This window comes from Nomascus leucogenys, chromosome 6 (assembly GCF_006542625.1).
Source record: "Nomascus leucogenys isolate Asia chromosome 6, Asia_NLE_v1, whole genome shotgun sequence".
NCBI lineage: Eukaryota > Metazoa > Chordata > Mammalia > Primates > Hylobatidae > Nomascus > Nomascus leucogenys.
This window is the reverse complement of record NC_044386.1, coordinates 91541768-91563124: the sequence shown is the minus strand read 5'-3', so window position 1 is coordinate 91563124 and position 21357 is coordinate 91541768. Positions and strand designations below refer to the sequence as shown.

General features: G+C 46.4%; 1 protein-coding gene across 2 annotated transcripts in view; it reads left to right on the top strand.

Annotated features, from left to right (window-relative positions):
- PKM (pyruvate kinase M1/2) overlaps positions 1-21357 on the top strand; it is a 34615-nt gene that overhangs the window by 9419 nt on the left and 3839 nt on the right. Inside the window, exons 2-9 of one of the 2 annotated variants that reach the window (XM_030814690.1) lie at positions 4939-5105; positions 6812-6903; positions 13818-13949; positions 14435-14621; positions 15372-15642; positions 16975-17125; positions 17372-17524; positions 21049-21215. In XM_030814690.1, coding sequence (XP_030670550.1) covers positions 4952-5105; positions 6812-6903; positions 13818-13949; positions 14435-14621; positions 15372-15642; positions 16975-17125; positions 17372-17524; positions 21049-21215 — 1307 coding nt within the window. In that variant the 5' untranslated portion in view covers positions 4939-4951. The remainder of the gene's footprint in view (positions 1-4938; positions 5106-6811; positions 6904-13817; positions 13950-14434; positions 14622-15371; positions 15643-16974; positions 17126-17371; positions 17525-21048; positions 21216-21357) is intronic. The other variant, XM_030814691.1, reaches the window with a different exon arrangement.

Sequence of the window (21357 nt, the reverse complement as noted above, 5' to 3'; positions counted from 1 at the left end):
TGCACCCATATGCAAATACATTATTGTCATTACCCTTAACTGTAGATGAAGACGAACAGTGCCTACTCTAGACCTTACTAGGTTCTGCTGGCCCATCACCCGTTTTGATCATGTTGCTGGCCTAGTTTGATTAGGGCAAATCTTAGAAATTCCATTTCCATTGTTGAGGAAGAGAGCTAGAGAGCAGGCTGACCTGAATGCCAACATATCATGATGCAAACTTTCTAACGGATGCAGGTGTTCAGAAGAGTTGAGGATTGAAAGGCCTTCATGATGGCTTGGAGGTGTAGGTAGCAAACTGACGTCACAGGAAGGAACACAATCTTGGGTACCTACTGGCAACGTTGGAGGGAGAAAGTGAGCATCAGGTGCCATCATTTTATAGTTGATCTATGTGATGAGGTTAGTATTGGACCATAATTGGTACAAAGGAAGAATGACTTAGGCAGATGCAGACTCATGGGCCAGGCTAGTTTATTAGGGCAGAATGATTTGGTCCTTTGTGAAAGAATTGGTGGAGTGAAGCGTGAATCTTTCCCAGCACAACCCAACAACAGTCCTGGCCCTAAGAAGTGGAGCATGGGAGCTGGGTGTAGTTCGTGCCTGTAGTCCCAGCTACTTGGGATGCTGAGGCTGGAGGATCGTTTGAGGGTGCAGTGAGCTATAATATAATATAATCACACCACTGCACTCCAGCCTGGGTGACAGAGTGAGACCCTGTCTCAAAAAAAAAAAAAAAAAGATTGGAGGGAGGAGTGTTGGGTATTTTTTATGATTTTTGTCTCCTGGTTTCTGAAGAATGGCCCCCAAAAATTGTGTCTGACACAAAGGAAACTAATATAAAAAGCCAGGAGCTGTCTGAGATGAGAAAGGAAAGGGAGAATAGGGCACTTGGAGCTGAGCTGTGATTGTGCCTGTTCCAACCTATCACTCCAGACTAAGGCCTCTTAGAGATGGTGTCTCCTTTCTCACAGAGGAGACATGGCTCTGAGGAAGATCTTACTGCAGGGGCTCAGGCTCAAGAATAAGGCTTCTGGACCTGGTGGTGTGTGCTGCTACCAGTGGATACGCCAGGCTTCCACTACTGGCTGGAGGTTGGCTCTGCATGTCTGTGCCTTCCTAGGAGGAGGATGCAATAGTGAGTCAGACTGGCATGGGTGGGGCCACATGTCCTGGCAAGCACTGTCCAGGCAGCTGGCATGAGGGAGAGGAGTCTTTCCCAGAAGTCCTCCCTGAGAAACCAAGGCTGGGCTGCTCTCCTAGAGCCAGGGGAGTCCAGTGAGTGTTTTACATACAACTCTCGGTAGGTGGTTGGTGGGATGGGCAGTTTGTGCTGGGAAGAGGCTTGTGGAGGATTTTGGAGAAGGCAGGAGAGCTCTGGCCCTCCCTGCAAGGGAGGCTTCAGGTCAGAGCCTGAGGAAAGACCTGGGCATGAGATATGAGGTCTCTGGCTCGGTAGAGAGCATGAAGGACACATGAGATCTGGAGTCTGGATGAACTTGCTGACAAGCAAGCTTTTTTTTGACTGCTAATGTGTAAATCCACTATAGAAATTTTCATTTGTCATTTTTGTGCTTATTGGCAAAAAATTAGAGCTTATAGGCATCAGATTTAATTTGAGATAGTTGAAATAGGGTTTGTGTTTGAGGCCAATATAATTTTATCTGCTAATGGCATCTCCTGGACTTGGAGGCAGCCCTTCTGTACCAGAACATTGTCAAAAGCTTTTACTGTAAAGCTTGAGAACAAACTAGTTTGCTGGATTTGGGCATGTAACTAACAGGTTTGAGGCATGGGATTATCCTGTGGACTTTTTTTTTTTTCACTTTGAGGTTCTGAATGTATTAAGGTTAACCTTCTTAAGCCATTGAAACTGTCCTGCAGTACATTTGGGATGTAGGGCCTAAGACATGTATCTTTTTTTTTAATCACAACCCAGTGTACAGAACTTGAGACATGCATCTTTTCTCTGCCACCTTTTAAAAGCAGATTATTCTTGAAGTGCATAGAGCAGCAATTGATTAATGAATTGGTATCTTCACATTTCATTTACTTCCTCCCAACAATTTTATAGGATGTATATAAATATTTCCAAAAGAGGTACACATAATTTCTTACTATAAAAGTATTTTTATATTTATATCAGTAAATTTGTTAATAAAGAGGATTTTTTTTTCTGTAATCCTACCACCCCAATGACATCCTATTAAAATTTCAGTATATATCCTCCCAGGTCTTTTAGTTATGTTTAATTTGGTGTCCTTTCCCCACTCCCAAAAGGGGAGGGACCAGGTTCTTGTATAGAATAGTGGAATGTTAGTAAATCACAGGTTTAAAGAGACATAACAGCGGAATCTCTAGAGCAGCTGCCATCTGGATACCTGGTTATTAAGGTAATTTTTCCATTACCCCAAAGAGCTGTAGTTACACTCAGCTTTTACCTTAATCCTTGTACAGCTCTCCAGGGCACACCTTATTCAGCTCTGAGCGGTCTTTGCAAGTGAGGCCAAGGAGCCACCCTGAGCCAAAAGGGGAGCATTATGTCACCGGAAGCTCAAGCCCAGAGAACCAAAGGTATGACCTGATATTCAGTGGCCCCAGCCAGGTCTTCACAGGAAGACCCTGGTATCACAGGTCTAAGAAGAGCCAGCTGATGGTTTTTAAAAAGAGTGGAATTAGTTACTCCAACCCACTTATTCAGATCTTATTTTGTTCACAATACAGTCCCTAGATTGTAGGCCCATTGGAGGCCACAGCAAAGCCTTTGTGTTCCAGTTGGCCTGATGTGCCATCTCTCAGTAATGTTCCCTTAACAGCCAGACTTCCCTAAGCCCACCTGGGAGCTCTAAAGGTATGCGAGCCCTCCCTCAACCATGAGTGTAGGGAAAGGGACCAGGGGCCCCAGGCTTTCCTGTCAATAATGCAGAAGTTCCTCAGATTTAGGGAAGGGGGAGCAGAGGCATAACTTTGATTCTGACAAAGAGGCATTCAGAGAGACGGAAAGGTCATTTAACAAACACTGGAATGCTTCCACATACTAAGTGCTAGGAGGTACAAAACCATGTAGGTCCTGGAAGAGAGGATTGATTTTTTCATTTTGGTATGTAGTAGATATTAGGGGCTTAGGAAATACACATCGAAATGAAGAGTGCATTTGCCATGTTGAACAGTTAGCCAGTATCTTATTTCCCCATTTTAAAAGTTTTAGAATCTGTGGTTGAGGACTTGTGGCCATCAGTTTTCCATAGCCAACAGACTGTTCACTACTGCCTTCAGAGCTCCTTGGACTTTAATGGGCCTTCTTTGGAGATAGCAGAGATGGATTTAGATGCATACTCTACTCAAGCCACCCAGAGAGCCCATAAAGTCAGGGATGGAACGGGGTAAAGGAGTAAGGGTCATATGTGTGAGATGCCTTGATTTGGAACTTTGAGATTTAGGATGAGGTGGGGAAGGGCTAAAGAGGGGCTTGTTCCTGAGCCTTGCTTGGCTGAAGCATTTAGGCTCAAGGGTTTTAGAAAGAGTAGCCCTTGGTCTGAGAACTCAAGGAAACAGCTTTCTGATGAGACATGTAGCAAGCTTCTGGTTCACATCCTTATCTGATAGTTCTTCAAACACTGCCTGGTCTGCTTCACATCCTTACCTGATGGTTCTTCAAACACTGCCTGGAAGCTTCTCCTGAGTCTTTGTCTCTAATCAGGTAACTAACAGGCTGAGTGAGTTTAGTTGTAAGTCATTAATGAAGAAAGCAAAGGTCGGGGCCATTGTCAGGATTGTGACCTGGGCTAGTTAATTACCTAGAACTGATGGTCTGTGTTACAGAGTGGCGGTATACTTGTCAGGCTTAGAAAAGAAATGAGGACGTGTATCAAAAATCATTTGGGGAAAAGATTTGACCAGCAACTTTAATTTCTCTGTTAACAACTATCCTGTTAATGTAGTTGTGATTATTTTATTTTATTTTATTTTTTTTTTTTGAGACGGAGTCTCACTCTGTCGCCCAGGCTGGAGTGCAGTGGTGCAATCTTGGCTCACTGCAAGCTCTGCCTCCCGGGTTCACGCCATTCTCCTGCCTCAGCCTCTCCGAGTAGCTGGGACTACAGGCGCCCGCCACCGCGCCCGGCTAATTTTTTTTGTATTTTTTTTAGTAGAGACGGGGTTTCACCGTGGTCTCGATCTCCCGACCTCATGATCCGCCCGCCTCGGCCTCCCAAAGTGCTGGGATTACAAGCGTGAGCCACTGCGCCCGGCCGTGATAATTTTAGAATTATACCAGTGCCCTTATGTTATCCTTGCTTTGCAAATTGCTTTGCATGTCCTAACGTCCTTCTGGCCAACAGTAGATGTGGTTTTAGGTTTAGACTCCTGGGATGGAAGCTTTTGCATTCAGGGGAATGACTTTGGGTTTGGGTGAGGATTGAAAAGAGGCAATATGGGTGCCCCATGACAAAGCAGCTATTTGTGGCTTTGTGACAGCCTGACATACAGATCTAGGCTTATCAAGGCACTAAGCTAGGAGTCAGTTGTTTGTATCACTGGAAGATTGGTTACAACTTCCTTTATTGGAAGCTCCTTCAGTGCATGTTAAATGATGTTATTTATAGATGGGGTGGTAGGAAAGCTGTCTAGGTAGATGTCAGCCCAGTGTAAGAGAGACCTGCTTACTGTGGGTGCTTGGGACTATGTGGAGTGGGTGGGAGGTTTTAACTTGTTCAAGTAAGGTCCTTTCCGTTGTTCACAATCTTGTGAACCCTTTTTTGTGAACCCTTTTTCTAACATGAGGAGCAACCACATAACCAGATCATGTCTGGCTTCCCTGTGGCTTGTGTACAAAACGTGCTTATTGAGTTAATGTGTAAGCAGGAGACAGCCTTCTGTGCTAAATGGTATATTAACCACTTCTCAGTCTTACCACTCTTTCAATTTGTCTGGACCCAGGACCTCAGCAGCCATGTCGAAGCCCCATAGTGAAGCCGGGACTGCCTTCATTCAGACCCAGCAGCTGCACGCAGCCATGGCTGACACATTCCTGGAGCACATGTGCCGCCTGGACATTGATTCACCACCCATCACAGCCCGGAACACTGGCATCATCTGTACCATTGGTGAGTGGGTGTGCCCCTTCCCCCAAAAAAGGGCTTCATGGGCAGTGACCTTTCTTTCTTGAAAAGAGTAACTAAATGTCCTAACAAACCTAGGTGCTACATGGGATACTACACAGATTCTTAGGAAAGGACTCAGGTCATAGGAAGTTGCAGGATGAAACACAGTTAATAAGAGAGTATTAGACATTTCAAAATTGCTAAGATGGCCAGGTATGGTGGCTCCCAGCACTTTGGGAGGCCAACATGGGAGGATTGCCTGAGGCTAGAAATTTGAGACCAGCCTGAGCAACTTAGACCGCGTCCTCCAAAAAAAAAAAAAAAAAAAAATTAGCTGGGCATGTTGGCATGCACCTGTAGTTCTGGCTACATGGGAGGCTGAGACAAAGATCACTTGAGTCCAGGAGATTGAAGTTGCAGTGAGCCATGATCACACCACTGCACTCCAGTCTGGGCAACAGAGCAAGATCCTGTCTTAAGAAAAAAAAATTGTCCGGGCGCGGTGGGACATGCCTGTAATCCCAGCACTTTGGGAGGCTGAGGCAGGCGGATCACCTGAGGTCAGGAGTTCGAGACCAGCCTGGCCAACATGGTGAAATCCCGTCTCTACTAAAAATACAAAAAAATTAGCCGGGGGTGGTGGCGGGTGCCTATAATCCCGGCTACTTGGGAGGCTGAGGCAGCAGAATCGCTTGAACCTGGGAGGCGGAGGTTGCAGTGAGCAGAGATCTGACCATTGCACTCCAGCCTTGGCAACAAGAACGAAACTCTGTCTCAAAAAAAAAAAAAGGGCCGGGCGCGGTGGCTCACGCTTGTAATCCCAGCACTTTGGGAGGCTGAGGTGGGCGGATCACGAGGTCAGGAGATTGAGACCACGGTGAAACCCCATTTCTACTAAAAATACAAAAAATTAGCCGGGCGTGGTGGCGGGCGCCTGTAGTCCCAGCTACTCAGAGAGGCTGAGGCAGGAGAATGGCGTGAACCCGGGAGGCGGAGCTTGCAGTGAGCCCAGATTGTGCCACTGCACTCCAGCCTGGGCGACAGAGCGAGACTGTCTCAAAAAAAAAAAAAAAAAAAAAGGAAGAAAAAAGAAAAAAACATTGCTAAGAGTAAATTTCAAATGTTCTCACCACATAAATGTTAAGTATTTGAAGTCATGGATATGTTAACTAACCTGATTTAATTATTCCACATTGTATCCAAACTGTATGTATTGGATTACATAACTTTGTAACCCAAATTATAAATTACCAGTTTATAATAAAAAATAATTTGTTGCAAAAAGAATCCATATGCTTTAGGTTTTATGCTAGAGGCAAAATTTAGAGGATGTTTTCCTTAGCAGGTCTTTGTAGGAGCAACTTAAAGACCTAGGAAAAATCTTTTTAACATGTTTTGTGCTACCAAGATTCTGTGGTTGGACATCTGGCTGGGTTTCAATGAGGGTGGAGAAGGCTGGCCAAGTCTTAACCTAGGCTTTTCTGGTACAGTGGGAGCCTGCAGAATTTGAAGGAAATGGTCGAAGTGTCCCAGTAAATCAAGAAAGTAAGCTGGCATGGTAGTAGCCTTCCATGCACTTTTTAAAGACTTTTGAGCTATTTGGGAGAGGGAAAGTTTTCAGGGAAAAAAATTCTTTAAACTTAAGCAACCTTAAATGTTTTTCCTTCTTTGAATAATTAATACTTGTGTCTTTAAAACTTTTCTAATAGGCCCAGCTTCCCGATCAGTGGAGACGTTGAAGGAGATGATTAAGTCTGGAATGAATGTGGCTCGTCTGAACTTCTCCCATGGAACTCATGAGGTGAGCTGTGGCTGGACTCTGTGGCCATTGTGATGGCCTGTAGGAAACAGGGAGGGGGTGCAGTGTTCATTTAGCCACAGTGGACTAGACAAGGATGAGTCTGAGTTTCACAGCCAGTGTGAAGTTTGTCTTTACTAGCCCATCCCTACTCTCCTTCCCTCTTGTCCTGACAAAGCAACTGGCTGAGTCTCTTTTAGCAAAGAAGCCCCCCTTTGTTGCTGGCCGTGGTTCTCCCACACACCTCTCCTACCCTTAGCTTTCACAAAGGAAGATATGGAAAGGTTCTACTGGAAAACCCTCTTAAGCCTTAGGTGTCCTGGCCACAGCGCTTGACTCTCCTGTCCCAGGGTTTCTGCTACAGCTTGTATTGCCATGGTAAACCTTCTAGCAGATTGATTCTGGCCTAGCTTAGAACCAGAATAACTGGGCAGGTCCATGAGAAGAGTTTCCACTAAGTTTTGAAGGACTGAGCCTAATGCACAAGCACTATCTGGCGTATAATACACCACTTCCTCAGCACTGTGCCTTCCCAGCCTGTGCCTTCCCAGCCTGTGCCTTCCCAGGGGTTCTGGTACATTAGAATAACACCAGTTAGCACTCTTCCTCAGGAGCCTAGTAGGACTGTATTTGTGCTGCGCTCTTTATTAGCTGGCTTTACCTATGGACAGAGGCCTTGCCCAGGAGCCAGGTGTAGCAGCTGTTGGGATAGCTCCATTCCTGCCTCCATTGCCAGATTTAGAATAAACCCATTCTGAGGAGCTTGGGGTTCCCTGAGGTACCATGACTTACTTATTTTTTTATTTTATAAAACAAAATTTTGCTCTGTCATCCAGGCTGGACTGCAGTGGTGTGATCATGGCTCACTGGATCCTTGACCTCCCAGGTTCAAGTGATCCTCTTGCCTCAGCCTCCCGAGTAGCTGGGAATACAGGCATACACCACCACACCTGACTAATTAAAAAAATTTTTTTGTGGAAATGAGGTCTCACTATATTGCCTCGGCTGGTCTCAAACTCCTGGGCTCAAGTGATTCTCTCAAATGTTGGGATTACAGGAATGAGCTACCACGCCCAGCCTGGGATTGTGCCTTTTTAAAACCTTCAGACTTAACCATAGATTTCCCATAGATCATGGGATTTCATAATGGCATTGATAAGAGGAATTACAGAAGAGGCAAACTTTGCACCTGTCTTGGCTTCTGTATTTCCTGTTGAGAGTAAAGAAAATGCTATCCTGTAAGGCCAAGTGCCTTACAGAGGTTGCCCTCTGGCATTTGGAAGTTGGTATTAAGTTTGGACTAAAAATAAAGCCTCAGGAAATGCAATCCAAGAGTGAATTCCTCCTTTTGGGAAACATGAGACTCTTCATCATAGATCCCCTAACCTGTATTCATAAACAGCCTATGGCCTGGCTAGTGGCTGGCCCTAAATGTCATGGGGACCTGACCAAGTCCAGCAGACATACCATGTAGGTTAAAACATGTCCCTGTACCTTTTGGAAAATTCTGTAGTTTTCCAAAAGCAAGGGGTCCTTAGGAGTCACCGAGAATTACTACAAGTGTTAGTTTAGCGTAAAGAGAGAGCTGAAGACAATGCTGGAGGTCTGTTCGCTGTTGATCCCTGCTGCTGTAGTCTGCCATGGGCTCCTGCGTTCAGGGGAAGGAGCAGAAATAGATTTTGAAGAAGTTGACCTTTAAGTAGGCTTTATGGTTCCTTCATCCAGTAGAATAACACCACATAGCTCTTACATGGCAAGGGCGAGTGATACCTGCCGCACCTGCTGGATGAGAGCTGGCTCCGATTTTGGTTTTTTAAACTTTAAGAGGCTTTTGGAGATTATCTCTACTTTCACTCCTATTCCCAGATTATAATTAAGATTTTTTTTATTTTTTATCTATTTATTTTTTAAAGACGTCCCTCCTGTGTGTTTATTTTGAAGTTTTAGACCAAGATGAGGTTGTCTGTGGGCTTGGCTTGGAAACTGATCTGAAATTATTCTAATTTATATAATGTAATGTAAACAGTTTCAGCCTTACCATACGTCAGGGCTGTTGTTTCATATGCACCTTTGACTAGGGGCTGGGGCATACTTTTCCAGTTTCTGACTATTTTAAATGCTCTTCTGAGCAGAACGTTGAGATTACTGTCTTCCCTCTCACTCTGACAGAGAGACATCAGATGTCTGCATCTGATCTTTTAACAGCTTTTTTTTGAGACAGAGCAATCTTGCTCTGTTGCCCAGGCTGGAGTGCACTGGCACAATCTCTGCTCACCACAACCTCTGCCTCTCAGGTTCAAGCGATTCTCATACCTCAGCCTCCTGAGTAGCTGGGATTACAGACTTGTGCCACCACGCCCAGCTAATTTTTTTATATTTTTAGTAGAGACAGGGTTTCGCCATGTTGGCCAGGCTGGTCTTGAACTTGTGACCTCAGGTGATCCGACTGCCTCGGCCTCCCAAAGGTGTGAGCCATCACGCCCAGCCGTCATTTGACAGCTTTGGCAACTAGTCTCCAGCCCTCACTTTTGGCAGTTCACATGGGCAAGATGCATTCTTGCTGAACATGTGGTTCCATATGCCATGTTTTCCAGATTTATTTATTTATTTATTTAGAGAGAGAGTCTCCCTCTGTCATCCAGGCTGGAGTACAGTGGCATGATCTTGTCTCACTGCAACCTCCGCCTCCTAGGTTCAAGAGATTCTTCTGCCTCAGCCTCCTAAGTAGCTGGGATTACAGGCACCTGACACCACACCCGGCTAATCTTTGTATTTTAGTAGAGACGGGGTTTCACCTTGTTGGCCAGGCTCATCTCAAATTCCTGACCTCAAGTGATCCGTCCGCCTTGGCCTCCCAAAGTGCTGGGATTACAGGTGTGAGCCACTGCGCCTGGCCTAGAAATAATGACTTTTAAACAACCTAAATGTAGAGCCTTCCACAGGACAGCATTGATGGATGCTTTACCACATAACATCCCAATAAAGCCACAGCTGTAGTGGAAGACTCAGTACACCTCCCAGAGATGCTCTAAGAGATTATGATATATGACATAGATTTGAATAATATACCTAATAATTGGTATGTTTATAATATATGGTTTTACATCCCCAAGACCAAAAATGGATGTTTGCATGAAACACTCATGGTTACAAAAATATATTTGGCCACCAAAAAAAACCCCAAGTTTCATAAAGTAGAAATTATACAGACACATTCTCTGATAAAATTTTTTAATGGAAATTAAGAACAAAGTCAGGAAAACTGAAGTGTGCTTACTTTAGAAAGCAAAGATCTCAAGGTAGATGAAATAAATATTTAACTCAGAACACTAGGGGAGGAAAACCCTGAAAAGGGTGAAGAAAATAATTTTGTAAGATTGTAGCTCAATGAAATGAAAATAAATTTGACAGATTAAGAGCTGATTCTTTGTGGGGAAAAAATAGTAAAATAGAAAGTTCTGAGAAGCCAGGTGAAGAGTGCAAGGATGTGCAAATAAGAGTATGAATAGAAAAGAGAATATTTCCTACACATTGGAGATTTTAAAAGTCAAGAAAGGCTTATAACTTAATTCCTATATAGAGAGATGACTCTGGCTATTTTCCAAGAAAAGAAAAATATCCAAAAGATAGAAAATATGAATAGACCAGTGGCCATAAGAAGTTGAAAAAGTGGGCTGGGCGTGCGGTGGGTCACACCTGCAATCCCAGCACTTTGGGAGGCCAAGGCGGAGGGATCACTTGAGGTCAGGAGTTCAAGACCAGCCTGGCCAACATGGTGAAACCCTGTCTCTACTAAAAATACAAAAATTGGCCGGGCGTGGTGGCACATGCCTGCAGTCCCAGCTACTTGGGAGCCTGAGGCAGGAGAATTGCTTGAACCTGAGAGGTGGAGGCTACAGTGAGCCAAGATCGCGCCACTGCACTCCAGCCAAAAAGTTGAAAAAGTCATTAAGATCTGGTTCACCTCAGAACACTTAAGTCCAAATGGTTTTAGTGGCTGAATTGTCTCCCCTTCAAAGTTCAGTTACATTGTTAAACTGTTCCAGAGCCTAGAGAAATATAGAAATCTTCCCACTGTGTTCTTTGAAACCAATATACCCTGATACTGAGATCAGACAAGGACAGTACCAAAACCAGGCAGGTACTAACAGTTAGTGTGCTAGATCAGTCTCACTTAGATGCAGAAAACAAATAAAATTTAATAATCCAAATCCAGTAGTGATTGAAAGGAATGTCTTGATCCATGGCCAAGTAGATTTTATTCTAGGAGAACAAAATTCTACATTGGGACTAAGTAGAGTTAAGGCTGACATTTTTTTTTTTCTGAGAGGGAGTCTCGCTCTGTCACCCAGGCTGGAATGCAGTGGCGCAATCTCGGCGCACTGCAAGCTCTGCCTTCCGGGTTCACACAATTCTCTTGCCTCAGCCTCCCGAGTAGCTGGGACTACAGGCGCCTGCTACCACGCCCGGCTAATTTTGTTTTCATATTTTTAGTAGAGACGGGGTTTCACCATGTTAGCCAGGATGGTCTCGATCTCCTGACCTTGTGATCCCCCCACCTCGGCCTCCCAAAGTGCTGGGATTACAGGTGTGAGCCACCGCGCCCGGCCTGAGTTAAGGTTGACTTTTAAACAACTAAATATAGCTCAATGTAGAGCCTTCTGCAGGACAGCATTGATGTGTGGAACTCTTATCCACATGATAACATCCCAACAAAGCCACAGCTGTAGTGGAACTCAGTACACCTGAGTCTCATCATTATAAGATGATAATAGGTAACATTTATTAGATAATTACCATGTACTTTGTCCTAATACTTCATGTATTCTTTTACTCCTCACATCAACTCTGAAGGAAAGGCACCACCTATCCCCTTAAAAGAAAACAACTATTTCTATTCTATTTTTTTTTTAGAGACGGAATCTCACTCTGTCACCCAGGCTGGAGTGCAGTGGCACGATCTCGGCTCACTGCAACTTCTGCCTCCTAGGTTCAAGTGGTTCTCTTGCCTCAGCCTCCTGAATAGCTGGGACTACAGGTGCGCACCACGACGTCCAGCTAATTTTTGTATTTTAAGTTGAGACGGGGTTTCACCATGTTGGCCTGGATGTTGTTGATCTCTTGATCTCATGATCCACCCGCCTTGGCCTTCCAAAGTGTCGGGATTACAGGTGTGAGCCACCGCACCCAGCCTCTATTCTATTCTATTTTGTTCTATTTCTATTACAAGCCAGTAAGCAAGAAAATATCATAATTTATAAAGAACTCTATAAAAAACAAGCCAAGGGTCCCTCATTAGGGAGTATGCCTGAATAAGAAGCTGAAGATTTTTAGATACAGGTTTCAGGCAACACTGTCTTTAGAGGCTAAGCTCTGGCTCCAGCTCCCTCCAGCATCCTGTGAATAACAGGCAGGCTTACTTGCAGGTGCCGCTTTCCTGGACAGTGGTGGTTAAAGGACAAGGCCCAGAAAGTGCTGAATTAGGTGCCCTTGTTATCAGTAATGTCATACTGATTACACTATCTTAGAGCTCTTTTGACATCTTGGCTCTGCGTCTTTTTTTTTTTTTTTTTTTCCTTGAGATAGGGTGTTGCTTTGTTATCCAGGCTGGAGTGCAGTGGTATGATCATGGCTCACTGTAGCCTTGACCTCCTAGACATAAGTGATCCTCCCACCTCAGCCTCACAAGTAGCTGGGACCCCAGGCACGCACCATCACGCACAGTTAATTTTTGTGTTTTTTTGTAGAAACGGGGTTTCGCCATGTTGCCCAGGCTCATCTCAAACTCCTGGCCCAAACTATCCTCCCACCTTAGCCTCCCAAAGTGTTTGGTTTACAGGCATGAGCCACTGTGCTTAGCCTGAGTCCCTCTTTTAAACAAACAAAATGGTAAATGGAAAGGAGGAAAGGCTTAAGAAAAAAGATTGAAGCCAGGATTTGTTGTAAGCAAGGAGTAATAAAGGGCAGTTCATTTAGAGAAAGGTATATGACCACCTTTCCCCCTCTCCAGTCAGAATCTAGAAAGTGATTGAGGCCGGGCGCGGTGGCTCACGCCTGTAATCCCAGCTCTTTGGGAGGCCGAGGTGGGCGGATCACGAGATCAGGAGATTGAGACCATCCTGGCTAGCATGGTGAAACCCCGTCTCTACTAAAAATCCAAAAAATTAGCCAGGCGTGGTGGTGGTCGCCTGCAGTCCCAGCTACTCGAGAGGCTGAGAGGCAGGAGAATGGCGTGAACCTGGGAGGCAGAGCTTGCAGTGAGCCTAGATAGTGCCACTGCACTCCAGCCTGGGCGACAGAGCAAGACTGTGTCTCAAAAAAAAAAAAAAAGTGATTGAGAAAATCAGGTCTGTGTGACCTTAGCAATGAGTTGTTTAGCTTGGGCCACCGTTAGCTTAAGTCAACAACTTCGAGTTTGCATTGTAGTTGGAATCAATAGAGGAAAAGCTCTCAGCATTACCACATATATCAGAATGTGACATTGATTGCCAGACCAGCCTTATCCAAACACAAGTCCTAGGCTTTTTGCCCTGTTTATCAGCTTTATATGCTGAGGGTATTTGATGAGTCTTAGGGAAAAAAGAACAGCCCTGGGGACACAGCTGCTTTTATGATGAGACATGTTTGCACCCATACCTTAATGGGTTTTGGTGGCAATATTCTGAAATTTGCCACCAATGTTTCAAAGATTTGCCCTTAGGGTGAATTAGTGCTGTAGTAGAAGTGGGTGGAGGCTGAGGAGGTTGGATTAAGCAGGCAGAGGATTTCTCAGTGCATGGATCGTGCTGAGGATGGAGATAGAGCTCTAAGACATCCACAGGCCTTTCCTGAGTCATCAGCTTTGGCTCCTGGGCAGGGGAATTGGAGCTGGATTCTAGTGTGGGAGCACGCTTGTCATCTTCCTTCTTTTCCCCCAGTACCACGCGGAGACCATCAAGAATGTGCGCACAGCCACGGAAAGCTTTGCTTCTGACCCTATCCTATACCGGCCCGTTGCTGTGGCTCTAGACACTAAAGGACCTGAGATCCGAACTGGGCTCATCAAGGGCGTGAGTATTCTGCGGAGAGCGAGGGGAAGGCTCAGTAGGCAATATGCCCCAGAGACATATCCTCCAAAGCGCTGGGTTGCCGTGTTTCTTCCCAGCACTATGAAGGACTGCAGAGAAGTTGAGGTCTACAAATGAGGATTTATTAATCACTGTTAACAATATTGATTTGATCTACTTTGCTAGGAAATGGTACCACAAAGGAACCTTTTTTTTACCCTAAAAACCTAAACTTTAGGCTTTCTAACTTGGGGAACAATCTCTTTGTATCTTTTTCCCCATCATTAAGTAGCATAACTGAAACATTATATTCTTGGATTATTTCCGTGAAGTATATACTGAGTTAGAGAATAAGAGCAAAAAACTGTATTACTTTTAGCAGTGACTTGAGCATTGTTCCCTGGAGGAAAGAGCTTTTCCATTCCTTCTGAGGTGATGCTGCTACTAGGGTCTCCAGTTCGGACCCTTGCTTACTCTCTTGTCCCTAGAGCGGCACTGCAGAGGTGGAGCTAAAGAAGGGAGCCACTCTGAAAATCACGCTGGATAATGCCTACATGGAAAAGTGTGACGAGAACATCCTATGGCTGGACTACAAGAACATCTGCAAGGTGGTGGAAGTGGGCAGCAAGATCTATGTGGACGATGGGCTTATTTCTCTCCAGGTGAAGCAGAAAGGTACGTATGGGAGCTGGAGTCCAATTGTCTAAAACCATCTTTTGTCTCTAAAGTTCCTTGACACAAGGAAGATGGGAAGGTTGGTTGCCTGGCAGTGAGATTGAGTCTGTGTGTTCTCAGGAATCCCTTCTATAACTCATTTATCCTCAAAGACAGGCTTTAATCCAGCATAGTTATATTCTTCTGGTTCTGGAGAACATAGGAACATATATATATATATATATATTTTTTTTTTTTTTCCTTGTTGTGTTGTGTTTTGTTTTGTTTTCGAGACAGAGTCTCACTCTTTTGCCCAGGCTGGAGTGCAGTGGCACGATCTTGGCTCACTGCAACCTCTGTCCCCGGGTTCTAGCGATTCTCCTACCTCAGCCTCCCGAGTAGCTTGGATTACAGGCACCCGCCACCACACCCGGCTAATTTTTTTGTATTTTTAGTAGAGATGGGGTTTCGCCATGTTGGCCAGGCTGGTCTCAAACTCCTGACCTCAGGTGATCTGCCTGCCTCGGCCTCCCAAAGTCAGAACAGTCTTAATTATCCTTATTTATGGGTGAGGAAAGTGAGGTACAGAGAGGTTAAATGGCTTGCCCAGGATTACACAGTTAGTGTAGTAGGGTTTCAACTCTGGTAAAACAGCTCCAGCATCCATAATGCACCACTTCCCAGCTCACTGTACTTGGGGGAAAGGTGCCTGCTTCCTGTTGACCTGTGCCGTCGGTGCTCTGCCTCCCCTACCTACCCTTTTTCACACAGGTGCCGACTTCCTGGTGACGGAGGTAGAAAATGGTGGCTCCTTGGGCAGCAAGAAGGGTGTGAACCTTCCTGGGGCTGCTGTGGACTTGCCTGCTGTGTCGGAGAAGGACATCCAGGATCTGAAGTTTGGGGTCGAGCAGGATGTTGATATGGTGTTTGCGTCATTCATCCGCAAGGCATCTGATGTCCATGAAGTTAGGAAGGTCCTGGGAGAGAAGGGAAAGAACATCAAGATAATCAGCAAAATCGAGAATCATGAGGGGGTTCGGAGGCAAGTCCCCGTTGTCCCTGCTCCAGTCCCAGTGCAGCTCTCTGAAGGGCATGGTGCATCCTGTGAATGTCTGATTCCCAGCCCCTAGCCCATCAGAATGTAGACTCCCAAGCCAGTTCCAAACTTGCTGAATCAAAATATCTTAGCAGAGTAGAAGGCATTAAGGTTGTTTTTTTTTTGTTTTTTTTTTTTTTAAAAGCTTTCCAGGTAATTGAGATACTCGCAGCTTGACATTGTTCCCTGGGCCTGGGGACCAACATTTGAGAGAACAGGGTCACTGCTCACAGGACCAGGGGCCGTGATCTGTTCCTGATCAGAAACACTACCAGTGTTTGCTGGAATGGGGGGACCAGGGGGAAAGATGACAGCAGACACTTAAGAAGGGGCTCTTTTTGGCCCTTCCTGGGGAGCCATGTGGAATTTCAGGGCCTGTTGTCCATGCTAAAGCTTATGGCCTCCTGGTTTTCACTTAGAATGCAGCTGGCTCAGTGATCATGCTAACTCTGGTATGGTCCATTCCACTCTCAGAGGAAGATGTGTGGTTCTTCTCCAGGTTCAGATTGCCCCAACTTAGCTTACCCCCTCCCCAATACTCACAAGGTAGAGCCCAGTGGTCATGGCCACCATTTTTGGCATCCTGCTAGGAATACAACTCAGCACAACTAAGATGCTACACGTACTCTTGTGGATTAGAAGTGTGTTTGGGGAGGGTGGGGGAGCAACCCTGTGCACCCACTGTAGTGGCCTTACTGTCTGAGCTTTGTGTAGATATCATCTGTACCAGGCAATTTGGGGCCCTCCCCTTTGCCATCCTGATAAGCCATAGGCTAGCTGAACTTGGCCCTAGGCCAGGCAAAGCCACATTCCCTCTTGCCTTCAGCAGGTTGGAGTGGGCCACCTCAAAGGGCAGTCCTCAAGTGTCCTTGACTAGATGAGGCCATGGGTCTTTGTGGTGGAAGCAGTCAGCAGGCCTCGGGTTCCCTGTCTTGAAGTGCTGATTGGAGAATGAAGGCCCTAGAGAGACCCCTAACATGCATGGGATTTGGAGAGGAGACCTTGGGAATAAGCCCATTTGGATTTGCCCTCTCCCCTTTCTTCTGTCAATGAAGCATCCATATTGGTGTTGAAGCCCAGCAGGCAGAATTGTTGGCCCACTCTGGGGGCCTAAGGTAGCTGGACTGCCTTGCCGTCTGTGTGCACCCATGATATCATGGATGTCTGTCCTGGTACAAGGACATCTAAGTTAGGGAATCCCAGGGAAACTTCTTGTCTACTGCCATACTTGTGGCCCCTGTTCTATATAACTTCTCTCCCCCCAACTTTGTCCATCAGGTTTGATGAAATCCTGGAGGCCAGTGATGGGATCATGGTGGCTCGTGGTGATCTAGGCATTGAGATTCCTGCAGAGAAGGTCTTCCTTGCTCAGAAGATGATGATTGGACGGTGCAACCGAGCTGGGAAGCCTGTCATCTGTGCTACTCAGGCATGTGCCCACCCTTCCCCACATTCTCCTGTGCACACTGGCATGTTTGTATGGGAAAGCTCTGGAGGCTGTCTGATCTCTTCCCATGGAATTGTCGCACGTAACACACAGATAATCCCCTTCCCCCATGCACCTATACAAAGCCATACTCTGTGCACCTACTCACTATCCAGAGGATCAGCTTGCTGTCATTTGTCTCTGAAGACAGCCCAAAACACGTATCACTAATGCTCTGTCCCCTCCCAGATGCTGGAGAGCATGATCAAGAAGCCCCGCCCCACTCGGGCTGAAGGCAGTGATGTGGCCAATGCAGTCCTGGATGGAGCCGACTGCATCATGCTGTCTGGAGAAACAGCCAAAGGGGACTATCCTCTGGAGGCTGTGCGCATGCAGCACCTGGTGAGTTCTGGGGCCTGCCCCATCCCCTGGGCTTCGGACTGGGCCTGGGATAGGTGCAAGCTCTGGTGCAGAGCTTTTTAGGTTTCTCCATCCTCTTATGCACAGCCTTTCATTATCCTCCAAGTTACAGCAGCAAGAGGGTGGGGGTGGAAGTGGAGGTGGCTTTTTTTTTTCTCCTGTTCTGCATTCCTGCCCACACCCCCACCTCTCCATTTCCTTCTGCTCTGGAGGCGTCCTCCTTCATTGGATACCACACAGTTTATTTCACTTCTGACTTCAAGGTTGTGAATTCTTCCCATGGCTTAAGTCCTGGGATACTTCTGCAGTGAAAGGAGGTCTTGTACCTCTTCCTCAGAGTCAGAAGTTCTGAGTACCTTTGCCCTATTCTGAAAAGGGCTAGGGGCTCCTGCTCCCAGCTGCCCTCTTCCTTTGGCTTCCAATTCAGTTCTCCCTGCCCCGCATCCTGCAGACAGGCGCTCCCGCAGGGGGCCCTTGTGGACCTGCACTGGAGTCTGTTGCCTGCACTAAGCTGCCTGTGCTGGCCTTGCATGGTGCCTGTAGAGGGATTTGCTTTGCTGTGCCATTGGGGTACAGCTGCTGCTCTTACTCTAGACCAAAAAGTTGGGTTGAGTGACTGGTGGCAGGGCCACAGATAGAGACAGCGGAGAGGGTGGCTGACCCTGGTGGCCCTGGACTGAGCGTCTGGAGGAGTCGTGGAGGCGCTTTCCCTTCTTTCTCCTTTGAGAGCTCATCCTTCAGGCTCTTCCAGCTTGTCATGTCGAGTGCCTGGCCACTGCTCAGGGTTGGAGGCCCAGTCCCTTTGCACTGTCTGTTCAGCTCTGGAGCTAACTCAGGGATCCCTGATCAGGGTTATATAGGTTTGGTAAAATGAGTGCTGGAAATTAACTTTCTCCCAGTAGTCTTAGGTCATGCTCAGTGAACTTAAACTTTATCCGGATATGGTTTTCCTTCAGCCTTTCTATTCCCTTTCTAGCCAGTGAAAGACCCGCTGCCCTTTGACCTCAGCCCCTCCAAGCCCCCAAGTTTAAAACGCCACCCCCTGCCACCAGAAAAAAACAAAACAAAACAAAAAACTGAAACACCCATCTGGTCTGGGTATCTTCCTTTCCTTATTCATGATGTGTCCTGTTACTGGGCTTAAACAGCTTTCAGAGAGAGATGTCGTTTCTATTAAATGCTCTTTCAGTAGCGAACTGAGTTCACACTTGACTAAGGATATTTTCTGGACTGTCATCAGCATGCTTAGTGGGTTTCCCCATATTTAAATTGGTAGAGGCCAGGGATGGTGGCTCACACCTGTAATCTCAGTGCTTTGGGAGGCCAAGGTAGGCAGATCGCTTGAGCTCAGAAGACCAGCCTGGGCAACCTGGCGAAACCCTGTCTGTACTAAAAATTCAAAAGTTAGCTAGCTGGGCATAGTGATGCACTTCTGTAGTCCCAGCTACTTGGAGAGGGGGTGGTGCTGGGGCAGCAGGATCGCTTGAACCCAGGAGGTTGAGGTTGCAGTGAGCCAAGATGGTACCAGCCTAGGTGACAAAGTGACACCCTGTCTCAAAAAAGAAACCAAACAAACATAAAAAAACAAAACACAAAAAATCGGTAGAGAGTGATTTCTCTCCCAGGCCCACTTAATGTAGCCTGGGCCTGGCTGACCTCACCGTTCGTGCGATGTGATTGCTGTTCTGATGCTTAGATACTCTTGGCGCAGTCTCACTATTGCCCCCATGGTAGGAAGGTGTCCCAGGAGACAGTGCACCTTGAACCAGTCACCACTAAAGTGGCTGCCTTTCTGGGGTCTCTCCACACATCCCCTCTCTAATTCCCTTACTTAATTGTGTGACTTCATGGCCTCAAAGGTGGGACAGAGGCTGATCTTGACTTAGATATACTGAACCATGAAATCACTGCATAGAATGTGGGGACTTGAATGTGTCTTTGGGCAAGTCATTTAACCTCTCGAGACCTCATCTGTAAAATGGATTAGATATGTTTAATTATAGCCTTAGCATTAAATATTCATTGCTGTTATTATTAGGTGTCTGATAAGTCTCTGTGTACATGGATGTAATCTTCCTAACTCCCATTACCTGCATTTATAGATGAGGGTTATATGGCCAATAAAACCTGGGTTCGAATCTAGGTCTACTGACTCCAAAGCCAGTCTTCTCTCCTGCAACATCATGCTCTGTCTAGCAGGAGATGAGAACAGGTCTCCATTTGGAGCCTGTCAGTGGGGTCAGAGACTAAGATTCAGGCTCAGGTTCTAAATTCCGTATCCTTTCTTCCATACCCTGGTGTTTCCTATGAACAGACAGATACTTTAGAGCTGCAAGGCTTGGACTGCATGGCACTGCTCAGAAGATAAGTTACAGGTCTGGGCTAGGCTGTAGCTGCCCCTCCAGGTGGCTAGACCTTTCCTTTCTGTGTCACCAGTTAACACTGGCCAACAGTTCCTTCCATTAACTGTTCACTGCTTTCTCCTGTGTCTAACTGATGCAGTTAATGACCCATAACTAAGAGCAGTACCAGGTATGGCTCTGTTTCCTGTTCATGTCCCCTGTCCTCTGGGCTGCATGCATTCCATTCTTACAGAAAGAATACCTTTAACCTAGTACATCCTGCCACACATCTGCTTCTACTGTGAAATTAATGAGGGGGTATTACCAATTCTTCCCTCACCCATCATTTACTAAGATGCTGGTGATTGCATTATAATCCTCTAAAGCTTACATTGTCTTTCTGATTCTTGGTCTTATCTGAGCAAGTGATCTATAAATAACTCAGTGGCTTTCTCGTGACTTTTAATTATTAGATTTTAATCAAGTGTCTTATTAAATATATCTGCATGCTTCCACAGGCATCTGTCTCTTCACATGGCTGTTCAGTGTGCCTCTCACAAGTTAGCCCAAGTTTTCTGTTCTCCTGCTTCAAACTCAGTTGAGCTGCCTTGCTTTGGCTTTGATCCCAGCTTTCCAGCGCTGCTCAATCTGTTGCCATGGCAGGCCATTGGAAAGGCTCAGTGCATCCCCGTGCCTGAAGCCAAGTGAGCGCTCACTCCGTGCATGCATGGAGGCTGGGCAGGAGTCTGCCTAACCAGCCAGCCATGTGAGGAGGGAGGGCCTGTTCCTTCCTGTAAGCTGTGTCATGAGGCAGCGTGGTCAAGTCCTCTGCCAGGGAGTGGCCTGGGCCCAGCCTGGGCATGTTTTCATGCCAGGGTGCTAGAGCCTACTGCCAGATTGTCTCCCTCCACCCGCAATCAAAAAATCCTTCCAGAATGGAAGAGCCGATTTCCCCTGTATTGGAGGGGAAGTGGCAGCACCTCCTGAAGCAGTTGGACTTTCATCACCCTACCTCTGCATCTGCCTGAAGGACAGATTTAGCCAATTAACCTAAGGTTACCTTCCTCTCTGATTAATTCCCCATTCTGTCTTCCCATGTGTTGTGTCTCGTTTTTTTCCTCCTCCTTCCCTCTTCCTTGCCCCCTCTTCCCCTAAACCTTACAGATAGCTCGTGAGGCTGAGGCAGCCATGTTCCACCGCAAGCTGTTTGAAGAACTTGTGCGAGCCTCAAGTCACTCCACAGACCTCATGGAAGCCATGGCCATGGGCAGCGTGGAGGCTTCTTATAAGTGTTTAGCAGCAGCTTTGATAGTTCTGACGGAGTCTGGCAGGTAGGGCCCTAAGGGCAGGTAACACTGTTAGGATAACCAGCCTCTTGCTCCAGCTGCTCTGGGAGAAGACCTCCAGGCCCAACCTGGCGCCTGGGCACAGAGCCTCTTCTCGTCTGTAGAACACCGCCAGGGAGGTCATGTC